Source organism: Balaenoptera physalus (genome assembly GCF_965194825.1).
Source record: "Balaenoptera physalus genome assembly, chromosome: X".
Lineage (NCBI taxonomy): Eukaryota > Metazoa > Chordata > Mammalia > Artiodactyla > Balaenopteridae > Balaenoptera > Balaenoptera physalus.
In genome coordinates this window covers 118,734,125-118,761,386 of record NC_138903.1, presented here as the reverse complement: position 1 = coordinate 118,761,386, position 27,262 = coordinate 118,734,125, and the positions used below count along the sequence as shown (strand labels likewise).

Below are 27,262 nucleotides of genomic sequence, written 5' to 3'. Positions count from 1 at the left end.
TCCTGTGAGCTTGTGACAGAAAGAAGGAAGTTTGACACCAGAAGCAGAGATTTATGTCTTCAAACTGTATCTGCATCAAGCAAATAAGAAGCCAGAATACCTCAAAGTGAGGATGGCCCATCCCAACCCAATTTCTAAAAATCGGAGGGAAACAACTATAGAATACCAAATAATTCATGAATTTCAGAGCAGTCTATTCTAAGCGTTTCCAAATGCTGCCAATTTGTGCTCTTTCTTTTGCTAGGCAGACCTTTGTAAAACAGGATTTTCACAACACCAGGCAAGAAAACAAGTTCAAGAAGAAACTTAATATTTTATTATTAACATTAATATACCTAACACAGGGATCATGGGACTTCATTCCTAATATAAAGTGAGTGTTGTGGGGAATGTCTTTAAAAGAATACCTCACTGTTCTCATGTTTAAATATCATGTGATATATATCATATTTTGTACAAAAATGTAAATAAGTATTGCTTTTTCTTGTTATATGTTGTACTTTTTAGTGGCAAGTAGAGTGATTTAGTTTCTCCATTTTCAAATTTTGTAATAATGGCTAAATCAGCATATAAACCATATAAATCATATTCTTAATATAAATCATTTTTTTTAGCACCAACTAATTGTGAAAACCACGTAATGTTTTCTACTATTTGCATGAGTGATCTGTAAGCCCATGTTGGAGTGCTAGCTATAGGTTATAATTTTCAAAATATTTAATGGTTAAATACATTTGAAAACTTCTAAAGGAGACACTGAACTTTCAAAAGGAGAGCTGAATAATATAAATTAGCTTCTATGAAGGTCAGCCTTGATAAAGCTTGCCCTACCATTGGTTCTTTCCTATATGGCTACACTGGTCTTTTCCCTATGTTTCTTTATGCTATTCGTTTTGGAAACATATTACTGCTCTGTTTACCCTTAAAAATACTTTGAGATAGTATCCTACAAGTTCTACAAATGCAGCTGTGATACGGAACATCACTCGTGGGCCCGTCAAACAAGCTGGGCCACTTTCGAGTTTCCAAAACGAGTTCTGACTTACTGGCCACAGCCTGTCCCACATCTAAATGTGCCACTTCCCACAAGCAACAGAAATTGCTCTGTTAAACTCTAATGACTCCTTGGCAGAATCTAACGCCATCATCCACGCATGTATCCCCTTATGCTTTCATTCTTCAAACTCGTGTGGGAAGACCGAGCACTCTGGGATGGAATTTCACTACCACGCTTGACTATCTTTTGCTGGGATTTGTATCTTTGTGTGTTTCATGACTCATCTCATGATGAGGCAAAGTTAACTGAAAGTTAGGGTGTCTAATATTTTTCCTTCACTTGAACAATTTCTCACTAGTCCAAGAAAAAGTCTTTCTGCAGTTCTGCCACTTTGAGTTTTGGGGAAATGTGAATTTTAGTAGATTCACAGATATGGGCTACTATCATCACAGTAAATTCTAGAATTTTAGAAGTTTCAAGACCTCAAAAAGAAACTCCATACCGTTTAGCTATCACTCCCCTACCCCACCCCCACTCCCAGTCCTGGGCCACCACTAATCTTTCTGTCTCTATAGATGTCTCTATTCTGGACTTTCATATGAATGGAATCATATAGTATGTGGTCTTTTGTGATGGGTGTCTTTTCCTTAGCATAATGTTTTCAAGGTTCCTCCCTGTTTTGGCACAGGTCATTACTTCATTCCTTTGTATGGCTGAATTATATTCCATTGTAGGAATATACCACATTTTGTTTCAACAAAGATACTTAAATAGAGGCAGTGTGGGACTGGTGACAGGGGCTAGGACAGGTATTAGTAGGTCTGATGGACCTTAGGACCAGACAATTGTAAGAGTCTCTGAAAATAGACTGGGCACAAGAATATCATGCAGGATTTGCAAGTCCTTGCAGATGGACAGAGCCCTTTGGTCTAGGTTATCATCAGAGCACAGTTTCCAGGCTTGCTGTACTAGAGATGTTAATAATTTGCCTGCCAACCCACAGGGAATCTGCCCAGCCCATCGCTCCTGTGACCCTAAATGTCCATGAGACCCAACCCTTCCCAGTCTTGTCTGATTGCAGCTGGATTGGTGGGCATTTGAGCAATGATGGCCCCTTCATAGGCAGGTTAGTGCCCTATGCAGGACTCCTGTTGCCTGGCTGAAGAAGATGAACTTGAGCAATCAGATTCCCCTCTTGGGAATATGGTGTTGGGGAGCCGAGAGTCTGAGCCATCATCTAAGATGGTACCTAAAGGCTGTAAGACAGACTTGGAGCTGGACCAAATGTGAGGGACCATCCCTGAGCAAAAGTTAGGAGGAAGCAAATCAAGAGAAAGAGAAGAATGGAACAGATATGCGGAGAGGAGCAGAGACACCAAGAGAGAGAATGTGGGCCTCTGGAAGGAGAGCCAAACATTGCAGCTGCCTCATTTCCTATCCCAGGTCCCACTGTGGCAGCTCTCTTGGGAGCACCATGAGATCTTTGTCTCTTCACAATAACTTGTGCCCACCTTCCTGCTCCCTCACACACTTTGTTGTTGAACCTGCTTGAGTGGGTCTCTGTTCCTTGCATCCAAAGGAGCTCTGACTGAAATATTAATACATGCAGAATGGTATAGATAGAGTGAGGGGCTGGGAGTGGGAATGGAGGAGGGTTGGGGCCGTAGAAGTTCAATAGGATGATGGACATTAGCCAGGAAGCCCTGGGGAGATCCGGCAGCATGAGTTGGGAGATGAAAGAGGTGTCTGGTAACAGGTGAAAATACAGAGGGGCAGAGGTGCCTCATGTGCTTCCTGTCCAGAGCTACGTGTTTGTGCACTTGCATGTGTGTACACATGTGTGCATGTCTGTGTGTGGTAGGTGTACGGGGGTGGGGCACTAACAGCAAAATCTTTTTTTTAATTTAATTTTTATTTTATGTTGGCGTATAGCTGACTTACAATGTTGTGTTAGTTTCAAGTGTACAGCAAAGTGATTCAGTTATACGTATACATATATCCACTCTTTTTTAGATTCTTTTCCCATATTGGTCATTACAGAGTATTGAGTAAAGTTCCCTGTGCTATACAGTAGGTCCTTATTAGTTATCTATTTTATATATAGTAGTGTGTGTGTGTCAATCCCAAACTTCCAATTTGTCCCTCCCCGCCCCATTATTCCCCGGTAACCATAAATTTACTTTCTACATCTGTAACTATATTTCTGTTTTGTAGATAGGTTCATTTGTGTCATATTTTAGATTCCACATATAAGTGATATCATATGATATTTGTCTTTCTCTGTCTGACTTACTTCACTTCGTATGATAATCTCTAAGTCCATCCATGTTGCTGCAAATGGCATTAGTTCGTTCTTTTTTATGGCTGAGTAATATTCCATTGTATGTATGTATGTATGTATATATATATATATACACCACATCTTCTTTATCAATTGGTCTTTGAATTTGAATCAACTTTATGTTCTTGGATTAAATTCTACTTAGTCTGTTCTCCATATTTGTGAGTCTGTTTCTGTTACATAGACAGATTTGTGTCATATTTTAGATTCCACATATAAGTGATATCATATGGTACTTGTCTTTCTCGGTCTGACTTACTTCACTCAGTATGACAGTCTCTAGGTCCATCCATGTTGCTGTAAATGGCATTATTTCATTCTTTTTTTATGGCTGAGTAGTATTCCACTGTATATACGTACCACATCTTCTTTATCCATTCCTCTGTTGGTGGACATTAATGTGTACAGGGGCTGGGGTGGGGCACTAACAACAAAATCTTAACCCAAAGGTGAAATAAGCATGTAGATCCTGGAGGTCCAGTGATACAAGTGATGGTCACACTCAGCTGGCAGCATGAGCACTGCCTGGCCCTCCTGCCTCTCGCCTCAGCCACGTAGAGCTGCACATTTCATTTAATCATTGGTTGATGTTAGCAGGGACAAAACCACGCTGCTTAGAACTGCCTCTGGTGAGAACAGCTGTTCTAAAGCAGAGAAAAGCTTGGGGAGAAGGGTAAGGGAAAAGTGTCTGATGAAAACATTTTCCTAGATTTTCTTCTTTAGGTATGTATCTATGGAGATGTACACAGGCTGTAGTTGTGAACCTATTAAGGCTTCAAAACAATAACTCCAAACTCCTCAGCTAAGTCCTGGGAAATTTATAGTGACTGGAAGCAGAGGTGATTCCTCAATCTACTGACATTGATAACTTTGAACACCTGGCTTATTGTTCTGAAGTTAGTTGAAGACACATCCTTGGTGCTCTCATGGGCAGGGCAATGCAGTAGAAGTGTTGAAAATCTGGGCCTGGGGAAGTCTCCTGCTTGTGGAGGCAGGACTTGACATCCTTTAAATTTTTTCTTTTAAAAAACGAAGTGCTAGGGCTTCCCTGGTGGTGCAGTGGTTAAGAATCCGCCTGCCAATGCAGGGGACATGGGTTCGAGCCCTGGTCCGGGAAGATCCCACATGCCACAGAGCAACTAAGCTCGTGTGCCATATGAGCCTGTGCTCTAGAGCCCGTGAGCCACAACTACTGAGCCCACGCACTTAGAGTCCATGCTCCACAACAAGAGAAGCCACCGCAATGAGAAGCCCGTGCACTGCAACGAAGAGCAGCCCCCGCTCGACACAACTAGACAAAGCCCACACGCAGCAACAAAGACCCAATGCAGCCAAAAATAAATAAATAAATAAATTAAACAAACAAACAAACAAACACCGAAGTGCTTTTCTTTTTCATATTCCACAAGTACTACATGTCCATATGGAAAAAAATCAAAACATACACAAAAACGTAAAGAAGATTTAAAAAAATATCTGTGGTAACCCCACACACAGATATAGCCACTGGTCACATTATGCTGCATGGTAATTGCAGCCTTTTTTTCCTATATTCACACCCCTCTTACTGGCATTCTGCCAGGAGCAGCCCAGCACGTCTGTGGGCTCTGATGCACAAAAGCCTGGCAGAGAGAAGAAAAAGTTGAAACAACCCTGCCACCTGCTGCCCGACCCGTTCTCCTAAGCAGCTTTTTGGCTTTTTAAAGCTCTTGTTCTTTTTAAAGCGCCAATTGTTTGTATTTTTCTAATTACAAAGATAATATGTCCTGGCTATAAAAATTCAAACAATAGAGAAGCGTATGAAGTCAGACGTGAAAGTCCCCCTTCCATAATCCCACTCCCCAGAGGTACCGCTATGATCAGTTCAGTGTGTATTCACACAGATTTTCTTCTATGCCTTTATATACATACATGACTCATTCATAAAAATGTTTCTTTAGGGCCTCCTATATGCCAGGTTAGACACTGGGCTTGGAGCTGTGAAAAAAACAAAATCTCTTCCTTTTGGAGCTTGCATTTTAGTGCAGGCAGACAGGCAGTAAACAAATTAACAATGAATTCATAATAGGCATGGTGATGATATGGAGAAAGTAAGACAGGATAAGAGAGCTGGGGAGTGCCCAGCAGGGTGGAGGCGGGTCGCTAGTTTACAGACAGTGGAGGAGCAAGTTTCTCAGAGAAGGTGACACTTGGGAAGGGCCCTTAATTAAGTGGGGGCAACCGATGTGGTTATCTGGGGCAAGAGTGAAGATCTGAAGCAGAAACAGACTTGAGAAACATCAAGGGGACTTGCTGGCCGGAATAGAGTGACCCAAGGGGGAGGGTAATAGGAGACAAGGTCACAGAGACCACAGGGATGGGGTAGGGACAGGTGACCCTAGGCCTGAAGAGGCAAAGAGAGGAAACAGCATTACAGGAGCCCCATGAGAGCTGGAACTATGGAGGAAGGACCCTGTGATAGCAGCCTCTGGAGGGTTTTGAGGAGAAAAGAGGAGGAACATGGTCTAACTTAAGCGTTTTAAAGGCTCACTCCAGCTACTGTTTTGAGAATAGAGTGTATGAGATTAGAGTAGAAGCAGACAAGTGAGTAAAGGTAGAAACAGAGGTCTGAGGCTGGGGGCACTCCAATGTTTAAAGGTGGGAAGGTGAGGAGGAGCCAGCTGAGGAGACTAAGGCATGGCCAAGGGGAGGGGGGCGGAATGTTGATTTGGAAGCTAAGGGAAGAAAGTCTATCAAGGAAGTGGAGTAATTCACTGTGTCAAATGGCACTGATGGGTCAAGGAAGATAAGGCTTGAAAATGATGATTGGATTTGGAAACATTGAGGTCAGTGGGGAATGTGGAGGTCATGGGGGAGCATGGAGGTCATTGATGACCTTGATAGGAATATGGAATGTGGGAGCAAAAGCCTGATCTTGGTGGGTTCAATAGAGAATCATGGCAGAAATTGGAGACTTATTTTTGCAAACACTAGAAAAAGAGAAAAAGAGTAGAATGAGAGGGAAAAAATGTAACAAGAACTCCGGCTGTAGAGCAGGTAGTTCTTCCCAAAATATGGAACTCAAAAGGTAGGGGATGAAAGGGGGTGGACACCGTTTTATAGGAGACAAAAGAGACAACTAAATGCAATACATGATTCTCGACTGGATATCAGAGTGAAAAGGTAAGAAAAAGTATTATGAGACAATTTAGGAAATCTTAGTTTGGACTGTTTGTTATTAATATTTCATCAATGTTAAATGTTTCAGGTGTGATTATAGCACTGTGCTTATGTAGCAGAATATCTTTGTTCTTAGGAGATTAATACTGATGTATATAAGAGTGAAGTGCTGGTAAAATGTCTGCAATTTACTTTCAAGTGTCCCACAATTTACACCCACACACACCCACACACATAAAGAGATAGAACAAATGTGTCAAAATGTCTTGGGTCATCTGCATCAGAATTCTCTGGGATATTTCTTGAAAATACAGATTTCTGGGATCCTTCAACTCTCTTTCCCTTTTTTCCACTTGCGTATTATTGCAAATATTTGTATATATTTAACTCTTCAAAAGGCCTATGAAGATTTCAAAAATAACACCTAGTAGCTGTAAGGAATAAAACCCCCTCAAACATAAAGAAATACAAAATGAGAACACCTCTATCCTCTCAGCCTCCCCAGAGGTCATACCCACTGTCAATGGCTTCTTGTGTTTTCTTACAGACTTTATTTGTTCACATATACATATCTTGAACTTTCTTTCCTTTTTTTTCTTTTTACACAAATGAGATTATAGTATGCATATTGTTCTGTGTCCCCCTTTTTTCTTCACTTAATATTATATCTCAAGGATCTCTACATGTGTTAAGATAGGCTCAAGGACGTATTGTACCACACAGGGAATATAGCCAATATTTTGTAATAACTGTAAATGGGAAGTAACCTTTAAAAATTGTATTAAAAGAGACTTCCCTGCTGGTCTAGTGGTTAAGACTCCACACTCCTAATGCAGAGCGCCTGGGTTCAATCCCTGGTCAGGGAACTAGATCCCACATGCTGCAACTAAAGATCCCGCATGCCACAACTAAAGATCCTGCATGCTGCAACTAAAGATCCTGCATGCCACAACGAAGATCCCACATGCGGCAATGAAGATCCTGCACACCACAACTAAGATCTGGCACAGCCAAATAAATAAATATATAAATATTTTAAAAAATTGTATTAGAAAAGATTTTTCCATGTGGATACATACAGGTCTACTTCCTGCTTTTTATTGGCTCTTTAGCCAAAAAAAGTCATCCTTTGAAGGATCCACCATAATTTATTTATCCAAATGTCTATTGATAAATTATCAGGAGTGTACAACAATTGTAATTATTTATGCACCTAGCATTAGAGCACCTAAATAAATATATAAGGCAATATTAACAGATCTGAAGGCAGAAACAGACAGCAATATGATAATAGTAGAGGACTTCAATACCCACTTTCAACAATGGATAGGGTATGCAGACAGAAAAACCAATAAGGAGACCTTGGACTTAAACTACACTTTAGACCAGTTGAACCTAACACACATACAGAGCATTCCATCCAAGAGCAGCAGAATACACATTCTTATCAACTGTACATGGAGCATTCTCCAAAAGAGATCATGTTAAGTCATAAAATGTCTTAATGCATTTAAGAAGATTGAAAGCATATCAAGCATCTTTTTGGACCACAATGGTATGAAGTTAGAAATCAATTATAAGAAGAAACCTGGAAGATTCACAAATATGTGGACATTAAACAACTTGCCGTTGAATAACCAATGGGTCAGAGAAGAAATCAAAAGGGAAATAAAAAATATCTTGAGACAAATGAAAATGGAAACACAACTTTCCAAAACTTATGGGATACAGCAAAAACAGTTCTAAAAGGCAATTATAGTGAAAAACACCTACATTAAGAAAAAAAGAAAGATCTCAAATAAACAATCTAACTTTACACCTTGAGGAACTAAAAAAAGAAGAAGAAACTAAGCCCAAATTTATTAGAAGGAAGGAAATAAAAAAGATTAGAGAGGAATTAAATAGAGCCTAAAAAGATAATAGAAAAGATCAATGAAATTAAGAGCTGGCTTTTTGAAAAGAAACAAAATTGACAAACCTTTAGATAGACTAACTAAGGAAAAAAAGACTCAAATAAATAAAATCAGAAATGAAAGAGGAGACAGTACAACTGATAACACAGAAGTACTAAGGATCATAGGAAACTACTATGAACAATTATATACCACAAATTAGATAACCTATAAGAAATGGTTAGACTCCTAGAAATATGCAACCTACCAAGACTAAATCATAAAAAAATATAAAATCTAAACAGGCCAATTACTAGTGAGGACATTGAATCAGAAAAAAAAAAAAAAAAAAACCTCCCCCAAACAAAAAAGTACAGGACCAGATGGCTTCACTGGTAAATTCTATCAAACATTTAGAAAAGAATTAATACCAATCCTTCTCAAACTCTTCCAAAAAAATTGAAGAGGAGAGAACACTTCCAAATTCATTTTGCAAGGCCAGCATTACCCTGGTACCAAAGCTAGAAAAGGACACTACGAGGTAAAAGATCTGTGCACTGAAAACTTAAGACATTGATGAAAGAAAGATGCTTAATATGCTTTCAGTCTTCTTAAATGTATTAAGACATTTTATGACTTAACATGATCTACTTTTGGAGAATGCTCCATGTACAGTTGATAAGAATGTGTATTCTGCTGCTCTTGGATGGAATGCTCTGTATATATGTGTGTTAGGTTCAACTGATCTAAAGTGTAATTTAAGTCCAAGGAGACACACAAATAAATGGAAAGATATTCCATGTTCTTGGATTGGAAAAATTAATATTGTTAAAATGCCCATACTATCCAAAGCAATCCACAGATTCAATGTAATCCTTATCAAAATTCCAGTGACATTTTTCACAGGAATAGATAAAGCAATCCTAAAATTTATTTGGAACCACAAAAGACCCTGGATATCTAAAGCAATTTTGAGAAAAAAGAAGAGAAGAGAGCTGGCAGCATCATACATCCTGATTTCAAACTATATTACAAAGCTGTAGTAATCAAAACCATATGATATTGGCATAAAAACAGACACATAGATTAATGGAACAAAATACAAAGCCCAGAAATAAACCCATGCGTGTATGGTCAATTAATTTTTGACAAAGGAGTTAAGAATATACATTGGAGATGGGTTATCTTAAAGAGTCTTTAATAAAGTCCATAAGGCTTGCTGAGGCTTTTTTAAAAACTAGATTCCCTATGAGATAATTAGAGGGTGGCACTTAAGTTTATGTCTAGGTTGACAGATTTTGCAGGGAAGATGAACTTGAGAACAGTGGAGGTCCTGAGAGTGTAAGTACATCGAAATTAGAAAAAAAATAATAAAGAGAATTAGGAAAACTTTGGACTTCAAAGGTCATAGATTACTGAGTCAGACCTGAGATTTCTAAGGAGTTATATACGCAGTTGATATTTGGATTACTTGTTGATAAAGGTAAGTGGAGAATCTAGAGTTGTTTCCAAGTGTAGGTAAGATATAATGAGAGGATGGAGGTGGAAAGTAGGGAGACCCAGAGAAAAGTAGGAAGGTCATATTGGGCCAAGATGGTGGTAATACCCAGCACAACAGATGGTAGGGCAGACTCAAAAAAAAAAAGAATATACAATGGGGAAAGGATAATCTCTTCATAAATGGTGTTGAAAAAACTGGATAGCCACAGGCAAAAGAATGAAATTGGACCCTTATCTTAAACCACACACAAAAATCAACTCAAAATGGATTAAGGACTTGAACGTAACACCTGAAACCGTAAAACTCCTAGAAGAAAACCTAGGGGGATATGCTTCTTGGCAATGATATTTTGGATTTGACACCAAAAGCAAAAATAAATAAGGGGGACTACATCAAACTAAAAAGCTTCTCACAGAAAAGGAAACCATCAACAAAATGAAAGTGCAACCCACAGAATGAGAGAAAATATTTGCAAACTACGTATCTAGTAAGGGGTTATATATGCAAGTAACTCATACAACTCAGTAGCAACCCCCCTCCCCCCCACCACAAATAACCCAATTTTAAAATGGGCAAAGGACCTGAATAGACATTTTCCCAAAGAAGACATACAAATGGCTAACAGGTATGTGAAAAGGTGCTCAACATCACTAATTATCAGGGAAATACAAATCAAAACCACAGTGAGATATCACTTCACATCTGTTAGGATGACTATTACCAAAGAGACAAGAGATAACAAATGTTGGTGAGGTTATGGAGAAAAGGGAACCCTTGTACACTGTTGGTGGGAACGCAAATTGGTATTGCTACTATGGAAAACAGTATGGAGGTATCTGAAGGAAACAAAACCATTATCTAGAAGAGATATTTGTATTCCCATGTTCATTGTGGTATTACGTACAATAGCCAAGGTACTGAAATGACTTAAGTGTCCATCAACAGATGAATGAATACAGAAAAGTGGTATCTATATACAACAGAATATTATTCAGCCTTAAAAAAAGAAGGAAATCTGCCATTTGCAACAACATGGATGAAACTGGAGGGCATTCTGCTAAGTGAAATAAGCCAGAAAGACAAATACTGCATGGTATCACTCATACGTGCAATCTTAAAAATAAAAAAGTTGAACTCATAGAAACAGATAGTAGAATAGTGGTTGCCAGGAGCAGGGAAGTGGGGAAATGGGGAGGGATTGGTAAAAGGGTACAAAATTTCAGTTATAAGATGAATAAGTTCTGAGGATCTAATGTATAACATGGTGACTCTAGTTGATAATACTGTATTGTATAATTGAAATTTGCTAAGAGAGTAGGACTTAAGTTTTCTTGCTCCCCCAAAAAATAAATAAGTGAAATAAAAGTTCACCATGCGAGATGATGGATGTATTAATTAACTTGATTGTCAGACTCCTTTCACAATTTACGTATATCAAATCACCACACTGTACACTTTAAATATATTACAATTTTATTTGTTAATTTAGCTTCAATAGAGCTGGAAAAAGAGAAGCAAACAAATACACACATACACACACAAATGTCTATTGATATTTGCAAGCTCATGCTTTGTAAGAAAAAGCTTAATGAAGCTACATTTTTCCCATACAGCAAATGACAGGGAAAAAAAATTGCACAAAGTGAGAAAGGTAGTAAAAACATATCTGTTTATTTAAAGATCAATGGAAAGGGATAGAATGAGCTACACCCCCTCCCCTGACCTCCATCATTATGTTCATTATGTATGACTGCACTTCAAGGACATTGCAGGCCAATCGGAGTGGAGCCTGGGACTCATTTTGGAGTTCTATTCGTTGTTTGAGGAGGACCGGCCGGGTAAGGAGTGCAGAGTGGAGAAAGGATATTCAGATTTGTGCCACAGTGGGGGAAAAATTTCTCCTCGTTCAATGAAAGAAATAATTACAAACCACCAGCAACAAACAGATCTTCTGAAGACCTTTTTGACTCTGGCTTATTTTTGCACAAATCCTGATCCAACGACTTGTCTGGTGATAAGGACGAAATAAATTTGCAATATCTGTCAGTGCAATTCTTTACCCAGGACTTACTAGGAAACTTTATTTCTTATTTGGTGCCGTGATCTATCTGGTTGGCATATTTGGGAAGAACAAACTGGACATGTTTGGTTTAAAAAAAAAATACTGAGAAGCAATAGAATTTTTCCTCTATACCAGAACCTGAGCAAATCTAAGGATTTCAACGGTTGGTTTCATGTCGTTCAGCTTTCTCCCTGGCATATGGTGAGAGGGATTTTGTTGTCATGAAGCAAACAAAATAGATAATCCTGAGCAGAAAGAAGAAAATTCTCCAGATCATCTAAGGGGCTCAAACTTTCATCATGATCTGATTTTGAATTCCCATTACCCCTACTTTACCTAAGACAAGGGCCTTTGCTGTACTTCTCACCAGGAGCAGCAATCTCTGTTTTGAGATTTCTATTTCAAAGATGAAATCAGTGGTAAGATGTCTTTGCTCTTTTGGTAGCAGAGTTGTGCAATCTTCCTCAACTCTGCAGCTGGAAAGCTGCGCTGTGAATGAGGTCCTGCAATCTCCCCAGCAGGTCCCTTCAACTGGCCTCAGGGAATTCAGAGGAGCCTCAGGATGGGGAAGCCCTGGAATTTGCTCCCTAGTCAGAGAATCCCACGTGAGCTGGTTTTGATCTGCAGGATTGGAAACAGTGGCCATGAGAGTAGATGGACATAAATTCTACTTGAATTGTGTCAATAATTGGTAAAGAGACCGTTCATGGTATTTTCTCGCAAGAATCTTTGCCCAAGTTGATGAGATCAGCTATCTTTTCCGTGAAATTGTGATGATCACCTGCTGATGTTGCTGGAAGCTAGTTGGTATGTTAATACGTGACTTGGCAGAAAGGCGAAGGGGGCGCTTCCCTGGTGGCACAGTGGTTAAGAATCTGCCTGCCAATTCAGGGAACACGGGTTTGAGCCCTGGTCCGGGAAGATCCCACACGCCGCGGAGCAACTAAGCCCGCGAGCCACAACTGCTGAGCCTGCGTGCCACAACTACTGAAGCCTGTGTGCTTAGAGCCCATGCTTCGCAACAAGAGAAGCCACCACAATGAGAAGCCCGAGCACCGCAATGAAGAGTAGCCCCTGCTCGCTGCAACTAGAGAAAGTCCGCGCGCAGCAACGAAGACCCAATGCAGCCAATAAATAAATAAATACAATTTAAAAAAGAAAAAAGAAAGGCAAGGGGGGCAACACCAAGACGTCTCAAGAATGGACTAGTTGATTCCAGGAAGAATCAGGGGCCAATCATTAAAATGATCTTCTAATAGGAAGCTATCAACAAGTTCCCCACTTAGGTATTTTCCAAGAAAAGAGAAGTTACAAATAACAACAAGAAGCATTCCATTCAGATTCTGCTATTGCATACATTCCTTCCAAAACTGGAGTTTTGTTTTTGTTTGTTTGCCCTAGGAAGAAAAAGTTAAAGGAGAGTCTAGACATCATTCAAACACCCACCCTAATTCTGCTGGTACTAAATCCTAATATAAGGTGTACTGGGTTAAATAGTGCCCCCCCCCCACATTCATGTCCTCTCAGAACTTGACCTTATTTCGAAATAGAGTCTTTACAGATACAATTAGTTAAGATGAGGTCATACTGGATTAGGGTGGGCCCTAAATCTGAAGTCCGGTGTCCTTATAAGAAGGTTGTGTGAAGACACAGACACACACAGGGAAGAGGGCCGTGTGAAGCTAGAGGCAGAGACTGGAGTGATGCAGCCACAAGCCAAGGACTGCTGGCCACCACCAGGGGCTAGGAAGCAGCCAGGACTGCCAAGGGTTAGCAGCAACTACTAGAAGCTAGGAGACAGGCATGGACCTGATTCTCCTTCAGCACCTCCAAAAAGGGGCCTACCCTGCTTACACTTTGACTTCAGACTTCCGGCCTCTGGAACTGCAAGAGAATCCATTTCCTTCGTTTCAAGCCCCCCACTTTGTGGTAATTTATTACACCAACCCTAGGAAATTAATGCATAAGCTGAGATGTTTGGGGAGAATACTACTGCCTGATGAATAAGCCACTTCAACATTCCCCTCCCCCCTTCTTGCACTCATCTGACGACACCTTTTTTTAAAACATAAATTTATTTATTTATTTATTTTTGGCTGCGCTGGGTCTTTGTTGCTGCATGCGGGCTTTCTCTAGTTGCGGCCAGCAGGGGCTACTGTTCCTTGCGGTGCGTGGGCTTCTCATTGCAGTGGCTTCTCTTGTTGCAGAGCACGGTCTCTAGGCGCACGGGCTTCAGTAGTTGTGGCACATGGACTTCAGTAGTTGTGGCTCACAGGCTCTAGAGCACAGGCTCAGTAGTTGTGGCACACGGACTTAGTTGCTCCATGGCATGTGGGATCTTCCTGGACCAGGGCTCGAACCCATGTCCCCTGCATTGGCAGGCAGATTCTTAACCACTGCACCACCAGGGAAGTCCCTGATGATATCTTGATGACACCTCTACAGACCACCAAGCATTCTTTCTCCATTGAGGAGCCTCCCATGTAGGCAACTTAGGCAATGATTACTCAAGAGATATGGGTTCCAATTCCAGCTCCACAGACCAGCTGTGTATCTTCAGGTACAATAAATTACATACCTCCTCTGGGTCCAAGATTTCATCAATCCACCAGGGAGGCTGAACCAACCTGGAGGCTCTTTAAAATTCCTTCATGCTCTCATCCTCTGTGTTTTCACTGGAGGATGTTCATTTCCCCCAACAGAGCGTGTGTATAAACTTCTTGAGGTCAAAGATCTTTGTCTTGTTCATTGCTGTTTCCTCAGTGAATGGTCAGAGCCTGTAACATAGGGAGGGCACAATTAGTCCTTGTGACTGAATGAATAAATGAAGGCACAGTCAGGCCAGACAGGGGGTAACTGGTCCTGATAATTCAGGTACTTTTTTGCCTTTCCTCCTCCCAAGGCTGTTGAGACCAAGGTGAAGTCAAGTGTTCTAGACTGACTATCAAAAGTGTGGACTGATTGGATTCACAAGATAATTACTCACTCTCTACTTCCTTTTGCTTGAGGAGACAGCTGAAGGTGCTACATGCACAGGAGTCGGGCACTCAATTTTTTTCCAGCTCAGGAAGTATTTAAAAGGAAAAGAGAAAAAGGTTGAAATGACATTGAATCACTGCATTGGAAAGGGAAAGATAGTCTGCCATAAGTCTTTTGGAAAAGCTGTGGGGGGAAAAAAACACATTTCCTATAAAGATAGGAAAATAAATCTTCTACATATGGAAAAAACCCATAGTGTTATCAAGGATCTGATTTACAGTTTAAATACAGTTTTCATAGTACTGCAACTTTAGAAATGTTATGAAATATTTTGACAAGTATTCAGTGTCTACATTTCCCTGGGGTGAGAGGCTCATGGTAAAATAATGAACGCAAAATAATAAATGAGAATTCCTGCCATAGCACAGATCCCTAAACCATGGGGGGGGGCGTGTTTTAAGTCACTAAACTGTTACAAGATTAATCTGACAGCTGCTTTTAAAGAAAATATGACAACTGTTGATTTTTTTCAGCACAATACAAAACGTGGTAAAAAATTTTCTGACTGAGATGGACTTGAGGTCAAGTATAATTCACTTAGAAATCTAACAGAAAACAAATCTGTTCTGGATCTATTACGCTACTGCAGTGGACTATTTCCACTGTGTCTTATTACATTCTATGAGCAGCATGGGAACAGGACAACTTCCCAAACCCAGATTGATTGAGATCAGATGTTCGGATGGGGGGAGGGGAAAGGCCAGGGAAGGACAAGACCCTTCATATCCCCTTCCACCCCTAGGACCACCATCAATAAAATTTAGTTTAAAAGGAATATCAAGGTCAGCTTTGATGGAGGAAAGAACTTAAAAAAGCCAGTGTAGTTTGAAGGATGGGGAAGGAGCTTGAGTTGGCCGTGCATATGCTGATTGAGTGTATTTTTGTGATTAAGTGTGGTTTTATTTTGTTTTGTCTTTTAACTGCAGCTAGAGCCTGCTCTTCCATCTCACTGAGAGTTGGCCCAGAGCAACTTACTCATTTGCTGTTAAGGAAACGGAGGCCCTGGTCAGACGCTGTTGGGTACCTGCTCAACGGCCTTCCCAGCTCCACGTCTTCCTGATTGTGTTCAGCTTTCAAGCCAAGAGCCCTTGATCTCAGGGAAGATGTCCCCAGCCACTGTCATTACCGGTTCAAGCCAAGCACGGTAAACCCATTTCTCTTATTATGTTATGGGTGGCCATGTGGCCTAGTTTGGGTCCATGAGACAAAAGGGAAGTCCACTGGGGAGTTTTTGGAAAAGGTTTTCCTCTCTGATCAAAGAGAGAGGCATAGAAATAGAAAGTCTCTTCCCTACACCCACTTGCTGCTTTTGGAAGTTGTCAGGTGATGGATTGTGTGATGCTTGGAGCGGCTGAGTGCACTGCTGAGTGGGAGACCGTGCTTACCCACCGAAGGTAGCAGCGTGCAAAGACAGAGAGAAGGGGGTGGGGCTTGAGCTGTGGTCTCTTCACTGGAACTATTTCCAAACTTTTTATTATGTGAGAAAATGAAAAGTATTTGTCGTTTAAACTGGTGTTAGTTACTCTACTCCTTGAAGCCCAAAACTACCTAACTGATACAAGACACAAATAAACTGAATGACATGTCCAAGAGCACTCAGGTCATTGGCGTCAGTGCAAGGGCTAGATCTGGAATGAGTATGGAGTTTGGAATTAAATAGACCCATGCTTTTTTAAAAATTCATTTTATTGAAGTATAGTTGATTTACAATGTTGTGTTGATTTCTGCTGTACAGCAAAATGATTCAGTTGTACGTATATATACATTCTTTTTCCTATTCTTTTCCATTATGGTTTATCACAGGATATGGAATATAGTTCCCGGTGTTATCCATTGTTTATACATTCTGTATATCACAGTTTGCATCTGCTAATCCCAAACTCCCACTTCATCCCTCCCCCACCCCACCTCCCCCTTGGCAACCACACGTCTGTTCTCTATTAGACCCATGTTTGAATCACTAATTCACTGTGTGCTCTTGGACAAGTTATTTGATCTCTCTGGGCCTGTTTTTTCCCTCTGTAATATGGGACTAACATGAGCATCCACCTCATGGGGTTGTCATGAGGTTTAAATGAGATCATGTAATGTAGCCAACAGTCAACGGATGTCAGCTTGTTCTGCTTCCTCCTTGACACCACGTCCAGTGCAATCTTTTTTTTTTTTAATTAAAAAAAATATTTATTGTAAGAAACTTAACTTTAAGAACTTTAATGCAGTAAAAATTTTTAAATTGATCTTATTTTTATTTTTTACAAAATGTGTTTGAAATAGTGCAATCTTTCAAACTTGTCTTTTCTTTCCTTTAGAACTATATTAGCAGTTGTATTTTCATGATAAAATATTAGCTGCACACGATCTCACAGTACCTAGAGGATTAATTTTATTTCATTGTAAACATTTTAATATATTTACAATGTGTCTCCTCTTGGAAAGTCCCCCAAACAGTAGACTGCTTAGTATATTAGTATCCAGAAAAGTTACTGCTGAATGCCTATATCTCTTGCTCTGAAAAATAATAGAGACCTCTTGAAATCTGATGCATCATCCTGAAAATCTTTAAGTGCTTCTTAAAAGTAATCCTTAAATCTCTGTTTTTTAATGCTATTTTCAGACACCTATGACAAAAGCAGATGAATATAAAGAGTGGCTCAGTTGTTTCTACCTGTGAATATTGGAGATAAAAATGATGTCTAAATAAGAGTAATTTGGGCTTCCCTGGTGGCGCAGTGTTTAAGAATCCACCTGCCAATTCAGGGGACACGGGTTCGAGCCCTGGTCCAGGAAGATCCCACATGCCGCGGAGCAACTAAGCCCGTGGGCCACAACTACTGGGCCTGTACTCTAAAACTCACAAGCCACAACTACTGAACCTGCGAGCCACAACTACTGAAACCCATGCGCCTAGAGCCCGTGCTCTGCAGCAAGAGAAGCCACTGCAATGAGAAGTCCGCGCACTGCAACAAACAGTAGCCCCGGCTTGCCAAAGCTAGAGAAAGCCCGCGCGCAGCAATGAAGACCCAACACAGCCAAAAATAAAAATAAATAAAATAAATAAATTTAAAAAAAAACAGGGATTTATGAAGTGGCCATAGTGTTTCTACAGAGCAGGTCCTAACAACATCACATGTGAGCAAATGCACTGTGATCAATTCTTTCCAGTTGTTATCTCATTAAATAGTGCCAACAACCCTATGTGGTGGATTCTTTTATCCCCATTTGAGGGATGAGAAGACTGAGGCTTGAGAAGGTCAGTGATCTGTCCAAGGTCACACAGCTAAAGTGCTACAGCTGGGATTGGACCCAAGTTCTGTCAGATTTGGAAGCCCAGGCTCTTAATTCCTATACTTTACAGGTGCCTAAAATGCCTGCTAAACTTTCCTGAGTTACCACACTTTCTTGAACAACTGGACCTAAACATATGTCGGTTATCAATCATAATACTAGTTAGCGTTTATTGAGCACCTACTATATGCCAGGTAAATGATTTCATTACCAGAACAACCCTGAAAGGTATGTATTATTGCTATAATAATAATAATAATAACTTTATTATAATAAGTATTAATATCAATATCAATAGCATCAACATTAATTAATATTAACATTAATGGTAATAGTTATTCATGTTAACATTCATTATTAACAATGCTGATTAATAATATTAGCATTAATTAATAACATTAACATTGATTATGAATTGATGGTATACATTATAAGTTATTAAGAAGATTTATATTATTTATTAATTAATAGTATTATGAATAGATATATTGTTTATTATAATAACTTTACAGATGAGGAGAGTGAGGGGTGGTGGTGGGCTGTGACTTCTCCAGGTTTGCACAATTAGTAATGGGCATTCAGTTCCAACACAGGCCAATTCCAAAGCCTGTGTTCTTTCCACTGTAGCGCGTAGCTTCCTATTGTAAACAAGAGTAACTGCCATAAGGAAGCTGCTGCAAGTTTAAAATGGAAAATATATCTATAGTAATATATTTTAAGTGTCTCAGGGCCTTTACATTTCTTTTGTTACCCAAACAACTAGAAGAGTGCTAGATACCTAATGGGCACTCAATGATTGATTGCTTGGTTGATCAACTGAGAGGTTGATAATCAGCAATGATCTGTTACTTGCACACATGTCCTTCTGAAGAAATATTTAAGGGCCTGACAGTGATGTGAATCTCATCATGAATTCCAAGATATGTGCTATATTTTCACAATGGCTGCAGGACAATTTCACAACAATGACAATGTCATCAGTTTGTGAAAGTCTTAAGGATACAATTGTCAAAAGGAAAGGTGGTCACATCATTTTTTTTTAAGGCTACATACAGCAGTGGCTTTACAAGAGGAAAAATGAAAAGACTAGAGACTTGATTCTTCATTAGCCCTTCATGCTGAAGTCAAGAAATGGATTTGAATCAAAATAGTTTGTAGAACTAAAATCTTAAGTGTCATGGCCATAACTTTCCAGCAGATATATAACTTGAAATTCTTGACATTTTACATATTCATAAACTTGAAGGGATAGAATGAATGGGGGTAGGAGTTGATGTGTATTTCATGAAGAAAATAAACTTTGGTGTTTTAAGAAAAATGCACTGCAATTTCATTTATATAATTTCAGACTGGGGGCCTGTGGAAAACTAGAGAGAAGGAAAATGGAATCTAGTTTTGGCCCAGTTGCTAACTTACTGTGTGACTTTGGGAGCATTGTCCCTTCCCCTCTCTGGAGTTCCATTTCCCCTTCTGTACAATGAAGGTTTGACCTTGTGACCTGTAAAGTCCCTTTCATGTCCAAGTCAGTCCATTCTCTTTCCTTTTACTCTCCAGGTCATTACTGCAGGAGGAAGAGTGGACGATCTTGAGAAAAGTCCCTTTGATAGCAAATATCCTGTCTCATGAACCTGGAGGACATTATGCTAAGTGAACTAAGGCAGTGACAGAAGGACAAATACCACCCGATATCACGTCTATGGGGAATTGAAAATAATCAAACTCATAGAAGCAGAGAATGGAAGGGTGGTTGCCAGGGGCTGCGGGAATGGAGAAAGGAGGAAATATTAGTCAAAAGGTACTAAGTTTCAGTTATAAGATGAATAAGTCTTAACAGGGAACTATATTCAAAATCCTGAGATAAACCATAATGGAAAGGAATATAAAAAAGAATATATATATATATATATATATATATATATATAACTGAATCACTTTGCTGTACAGCAGAAATGAACACAACACTGTAAATCAACTATACTTCCAAAAAACAAAAAAGATAATTCCTAGAGATCTATTGTACAGCATGGTACCTGTAGTTAACAATACTCTATTCTATACTGGAAAATTTGCTAAGAGAGTAAATCTTATGTTTAAGTGTTCTTATCACAAAATAATAATAGTGAAGGAGGTGGGAAGAAATTTTGGAGGTGTTGGATATGCTTATGGCAAAGGTTGTGATGATAGTTTCACAGGTGTGTACTTATCTCCAAACTCATCAAGTTGTATATGTTGGTATTTAATGTACAGCTTTTTGTATGTCAATCATACCTTAATAAAGTGGTTTAAAAAAAAGAAAATACTCTGTCTTGAGTTGAAAGTACTTGGAGACTATAAGGCTCTTCATTCATTTTTGGTGCTAAAGCATGTTCCATATGTATATTAGTCATGATTCTTGTGGCTGCCAGAGACTTAAACCCAGCTGGATTTTGCTCATGCAAAAAAGGGAGACTTATTGGTTAATGTAACGAAGCCATGGGAAAGTCAAGGGCAACTGGAACAAAAGCCTCTGATAACTGACAGGATTCTCTTTCTCTCTCCATTCCCCCTCCCTCTCTTTTTCTGACTCCCATCTCTGCCTTTCTGAGTGTCAGCCTCATACTCTCAGACTAACTCCTTTCACACAGCTGGATACATGGTAGCTGGTCAGATCTGTACTCACACCTCCCAGAGTTGATGTCAGAGAGGAATTTCTACTGGCTCTAATGTATTAGAAGTCCCAGGAGAGATTTTGGTTGGCCTAGCTTGGATCAGGCACCTGCATCTTTACCAATCACTGTGTCCAGGCAACAGAGTTTTGCAAGAACATAGCAGTGGTCCTTCAATCGCATGGTGGGAGTGGAGAAAGGAGCACTTTCCAGAAGGGGAGTGCTGCTCTAGGTAGACAAAACACTAGACAGCCGCTGCAGTGAGGCTTCATTGTCTTTGATGGAAGACTGCTGAGCACAACCCACAATAACACCAAAAGATTCTATGGCATTTTTATAATCAGGAAATGCTTTGGACTGAATGTTTGTGTCCCCATCAAAATTTGTATGTTGAAATCCTAACCCTTAATGTGATTAGGTCAAGGGGGTGAAGCCCTCATGAATGGGATTAGTGCCCTTATAAAGAGACCCCATAGAGATCCCTCATTTCCTTCAGCCATGTGAGGACACACCTAGAAGACACCATCTGTAAACCAGGAAGTGGGCTCTTACCAGTCATTAAATTTGCTGCTGCCTTGATCTTGGACTTCCCAGACTCCAGAAGTGTAAGAAATAAATTTCTTTTGTTTATAAGCCGCCTATTCCATGGTAATTTGTTATAACAGCCAGAACGGACTAAGGAGAGTCTTGGAAAAGCAAATACATTGCTACCTTGAATGTAAAGGACTGAGGGGTTTACTGTGTTTTATCAGTCTCCTTTCTACAATGCAGATATGACTTGTGATTTGGCAAGAAACATCCATTTTCTATAATGTCTCTCAAGGAGTAAGCAACAGAAACCTCATCCATTTTTATTATTCATAACAGTACTTGATACTTACACACTATGGCATTTTCATCAAAGGATCTCAGAACATACAATTAGCAAGTATTAGTCAGTTTTCAGATGGGAAGTCAGAGGTGCTGAGAAGGCAAAGCCAGGCACTGTAAGTCTGCCTGGGATGGTGAACTTCTGGAAAGTACCTTTTCTAACCCTGGCCTACTCAGCCAGTTCAAAGATGATATGCCCTCCAGTCCAGAAGCGCTATTCCACTCAAAAGTAAAGGAAAGAGGAAGGTAGTGTTTTTATGGAATCAGAGACTCTCAGATATGGCAGAGGACTTGGAGATCAGATGCAGCCTAACCTCCCATCTGTGCATATCCTCTTTCTAGATCATCATCTATCATGAGTGGCCATGCAATGTCTAGAGGATGAATACTATTTAGCTCACTAAGCAACACATTTTATTATTGGAATGGGAAGGTTATTCTTTACATTGGAATTCATCTTCCCCAGGGCAGTGATTCTTTTTTTAAAACTTCACTCTTGAAGGTATGTTCTGTGACTGACACCTATCTAAGTGCAGGGATTCAGAGGTGAGTAAGCATTGGTCCTTGTCCTCCAGGATCTCGGAGAAAACAGTGGAGGAAACAGACATATCTGTCAGCGTTAGGTGCTTTAGTGAAGGTGTGAACATGGGAGCCCAGAAGTGGATATGCTTCCCAGAGAGGTCAGGGAAGCTCTCCTGGAGGGGCTAACCCCATAGCTGATTTTTGATGAGTAGGAATCTGCCAGATGAACAAGGGTGGATCCTGGATGAGGCAGAGGTGAGACTGGCATATGTAAAGGCTCAGAGGTGAACAAGAGAATGACCCATGGAGGGCACCACAGGTAGTTCAGTGTGACTGGAGACATGAGGTTTGAGGTTTAAGAGGCCAGGCTGCAGAGCAAGGTGGGGCCATATGATGAAGGACCACCATACCATAGCAAATGTGCCATGTTTTCCCTATTAGCTAGTGGGTCTTAGCCTTTCTACGGTCATCGATTACTGAGAATTGGACCAAAGGCTAGGGGGCCTCTCCCCAGGAAAACGCATTGACACACGCACATGTGTGTGCATGCACACATAGACACACACCACATTTCTTATCATTTCACAGATGCCCTAAGGCTCATCCATGGATGCAGGCAAGCATGCATTCATTCATTCAGTATTCATTGTGGGAATTAGAGGCCAGGAGCCAAGCCCTGGGTTAGGTACGGGAGATAGAACAGTATTGTGTGTTGAATTCTGTGCTTCTCCCCACCCCACCCCCGACCAAAAAAAGATACACTGAAGTCCTAACCTCCACTAACTCAGAATGTGACCTTATTTGGAAACAGGATCTTTAAAAAGGTAATAGTTAAAATTAAGTTACTAGAGTGGGTCCTAATCCAATATGACAGGTGTCCTTATAAAAGAGGAAAAACTGGACACAGTGAGAATGCCATGTGAACATGAAGGCAGAGATCAAAGTGATGGCTCTACAGGCCGAGGAACACCAAAGATTGCCCACAAACCACCAAAAGCCTGGAACAGATTCGCCCTCACAGCCCACAGAAGAAACTAACCCTGCTCATAACCTTGGAGCTTATACTTTACTGGGGAAGAGAGATCATTGAACAGATATAAAAATGTATGCAGTGCACAGTGAGAGCAAGAGCTCAGGGGGTTATGGGAATACATAGAAGGCGACATAATTTAATATTGGTGGTCAAAGAAGACAACCTAGAAAAAATGTCTTAAAAGATGAGGAGAAGTAAGGCATGCTACAGGGTGATGAGGTGGGAAGTGGGTTGTGAGAGGAGAGGATATCCATGAATTCCAGGATCAGAAAGAAGGTCACAATGATTGAACCTAATATGTAAAGGGGAGAAAGTTCAGAAATGAGGACATAGACTTGGGGTCAGATCTAGGAGACTCTTGTAGGCCAACTTAAGGAGCTTGGACTATATTGTAAGGGAAATGGTTAGTCATTGAAGGGTTTTAATCAGGGGAATCAAGATTTAGAAAGATCACTTTGGCTGCAGGGTAGAGAATGGATTTGAGAGGACCCAGAGTGGCAACCAAGAGACCAAGTTAGGAGGCTGTTACAGTAGTCCACTGAGAAATGATGATGACTTGGACCAAGGTAGTAGTGGTGGAGGTGAAAAGAACTAGATGGATTTGGGATATAATTTTGAGTTAAAGCCAATAGAACTTCCAGGTGGATCTACCCTGCAGGTAGTTGGAAATACCTTCAGAGATCACCTCTCTTTCATGAATCACTCATTTCTACCTTCCTATTGCATCAATTCCATAAACACACAAACACATTCTAATAATTCCTATCTTAAAACAAATTCTCTTTTGATGCTATATACTCCTCCAGCTATTCCCTGTTAAAGTAAAAATTTTTTTTCAAAGCAAAATTTTTGCAATAAAATGTTTGCAAAGAATTGTCTATACTCTCTCCACTTTCTCATTTCCCATTCACTCTTTTTTCTAAAAAATATAGCTTTATTGAAGCTATAATTCACATATCATACAGTTCATCCATTTTAAGTGTACAATTTAATGGTTTTTAGTATAATCATAGAATTGGAACATTTTCATCCTCAAAAACAAACTCTGTACCCTTTTTCTATCACCCCCATATCCCTCATCCTACCACACCTTAAGAAACCACTGATCTACTTTTTGTCTCTGTAGAATTGCCAATTCTGGACATTTCATTTAAATGGAATCATATAATATGTGGTCTTTCGTGACTGGCTTCTTTCATTTAGTGTAATGTTTCAAGGTTCATCCATGTTGTAACATGTATCAGTACTTCATTCTTTTTTATGGCTGAATAATATTCCATTGTGCAGACATGCCATATTTTTTTATCCATTCATCTGTTAACCCATTCAATCTTCAATCTTCTCCAGTTGGGCTTTTATTCCCCACCACGCCACTGAAAATACATTTGTCAAAGTCACTAATAAATTCTACATTACTGAACTCCATAGTCATTTTGCTATTTTCATATTATTCAACCTCTTAAGCATTCAACATGATTGAACACTTCTTTCTTTTTAATTAATTAATTAATTAATTTTTATTTTTGGCTGTGTGTGGGCTTTCTCTAGTTGCGGCGAGCAGGGGCTACTCTTCATTGCAGTGCACGGGCTTCTCATTACGGTGGCCTCTCTTGTTGCGGAGCACGGGTTCTAGGTGCACGGGTTTCAGGAGTTGTGTCACGTGGGCTGGGTAGTTGTGGCTTGTGGGCTCTAGGGCGCAGGCTCAGTTGTTGTGGCACACGGGCTTAGTTGCTCCGTGGCATGTGGGATCTTCCCGGACCAGGGCTCGAACCCATGTCCCCTGCATTGGCAGGCAGATCCTTAACCACTGCACCACGAGGGAAGTCCCAGAACACTTCTTCTTTTTTGAAATAGTTTCCTCTCCTAACTTCAGTGACCCATATTTTTCTACCCAACTGGTTACTTTTTTCAGTTTTGTTGCTATTTTTCCCCCTTTTATCCCACCTTTAAATGTTGGAGTGTTCTAGAGTTTGAAGGTTGGGCTCTTTCATCTGTCTGCACTCTCTAAATGATTTCATTCAGTCCCATGGCTTTATATATTATATATGCATGCTGATGACTCCCACGTTTTCATCTTCAGTCCAGACCTCTTCTCTGAGCTCCACATTCATATATTTTACCTCTTGCTTAACCACTTCCTTTATATGTCTAAAAGACATTTCAAATTTAACATGGCCAGAGTGGAACACTTGATTCCCTATCATCACAAACATGCTTTTCTTACAGTTTTCCCCATCTCAGTAAATGACATCACCGTTCAACAGTTGCTCAAGCAAAAACCTAAGAGTCATTCTTAACCCTTCACATTTTCTTCATCACTTACATCCAAACCAATGGGCTATATGTTTAAGCATGGTCCAGAGAAAATAGTCATCCTTGCTTGGACCACTGTAATAGCATCCTCATTGCTCTCCCTGATTATACTCTTGGCCCCACTTCAATTTATTCTCTACATCACAGCCGGAGTGATCATTCTAAAATGAAAATCTGATCACGTCATTCAAAATCCTTTTAAAGTCCTCCAAAGCCTTATTACCTATCTAAGTGGAATCCCTTGGAATAAAATCCAATGTCCTCACTATAGCCTATAGGGCCCTACAGGAATGACTCCTGTCATTCTCTTTGATCTCTTCCACTATTACTTGCCTCCTTACTCATGCTGCTACACTTCTTTCCTTGTTGTTTCTCAAACACACTTATCATGTTCCCATCTCAGAGCTTTTGCACTTCTGTTTCCTTTGCCTTGGAGTCTATTCCCCCAGATGTTTGTATAGCTAGATTCTCATTGTATCATCTCAGTTCAAATGTTACCTTCTTTTGAGAAGGCATTCCTTGACTACCCTATCTAAAACTGCACCCACCATTTTGTTTATGACAGGGAGGAAAGTACTTTTTAAAAATGAAAATGGTATGGGAAAGTTATACAGTACTACTTCTCTTAGTCCATCAATGAAACTATCCTATAAAATTCTTAGAGATAATAAAAAAGATTATCCTCTAAAGTTCTTAGTTGAAGTTAAAATGTATTTGTTTACAATAAATATTTCAGATGAACTAGCATCATTTCATGAAGTTGACAGAGAAAACTGTTTCAAAGCAAACTCTGTAAGAAAATCCATTAGTAGGGAAAAGGTATATGCATGCTGTTTAGGAAGGTATAATTTGCAGCATAGATCCATTTTAGGTAGAAAGGATAAAAATGTCAACATCAACCATTGTGAGGACATTCTCTTTAGTCAACATAATTTGCCAAAATAGTAGTAACTATAGTAGTAGAACAGTGGGTTTTGAGCTATGTCTCTGGTCTTGGAAAATTGTAGTTGAATAGAAACCCCTGGGACTTCATAGATGCTTGCAACACTGCAATCAGGTTCCTTTAGGGGTTTCTAAAATCTTGAAACATGGCCTAAACCCAGAGCAGATGACCACAGGATTATGGCTTCTAGGGGCTCAGAAAACTAACTTTCTTTGGAACTAAAGCCCATACATGTAGGCCAAAACCTACACACTAAACTAAGCAGGGCAACTACATGCTAAAATAGAAGATTTAAATAAAATCAAGAGTCTCCTAACATAATAATCAAAACATACAGGGTACAATTTAAAAAATCACCTGTCATACCAAAACCCAGGAAAACTACAATCTGAATGAAAAAAACAATCAATAGACATTAATACTGAAATGAATCTCATGTTGGAATTATCTGACAAGAATTGTAAACCAGATGTCATAAAAATGTTTCAACAATCTATAACAAATTCTCTTGAATTTACAAATTCTCTTGAAACAAATAAAAAAATTATGAGTCCCAAAAAGAGAGGAAAGAGAGAGTGGGACTGAAAAAAACATTCAAAGTAGTAATGAATGAAAATGCCCCCCAATTGATAAAAGATATAAACCTACAGATTCAAGAAG

At 39.8% G+C, this 27,262-nt stretch overlaps 1 protein-coding gene across 1 annotated transcript in view; it reads right to left on the bottom strand.

Annotated features, from left to right (window-relative positions):
• Nucleotides 1-11,211: 11,211 nt before the first annotated feature.
• Nucleotides 11,212-27,262, bottom strand: part of VGLL1 (vestigial like family member 1) — a 71,587-nt gene continuing 55,536 nt past the window's right edge. Inside the window, exon 4 of the mRNA XM_082445422.1 lies at nt 11,212-14,729. Within this exon, the coding sequence (XP_082301548.1) occupies nt 14,698-14,729 (32 nt within the window). The 3' untranslated portion in view covers nt 11,212-14,697. The remainder of the gene's footprint in view (nt 14,730-27,262) is intronic.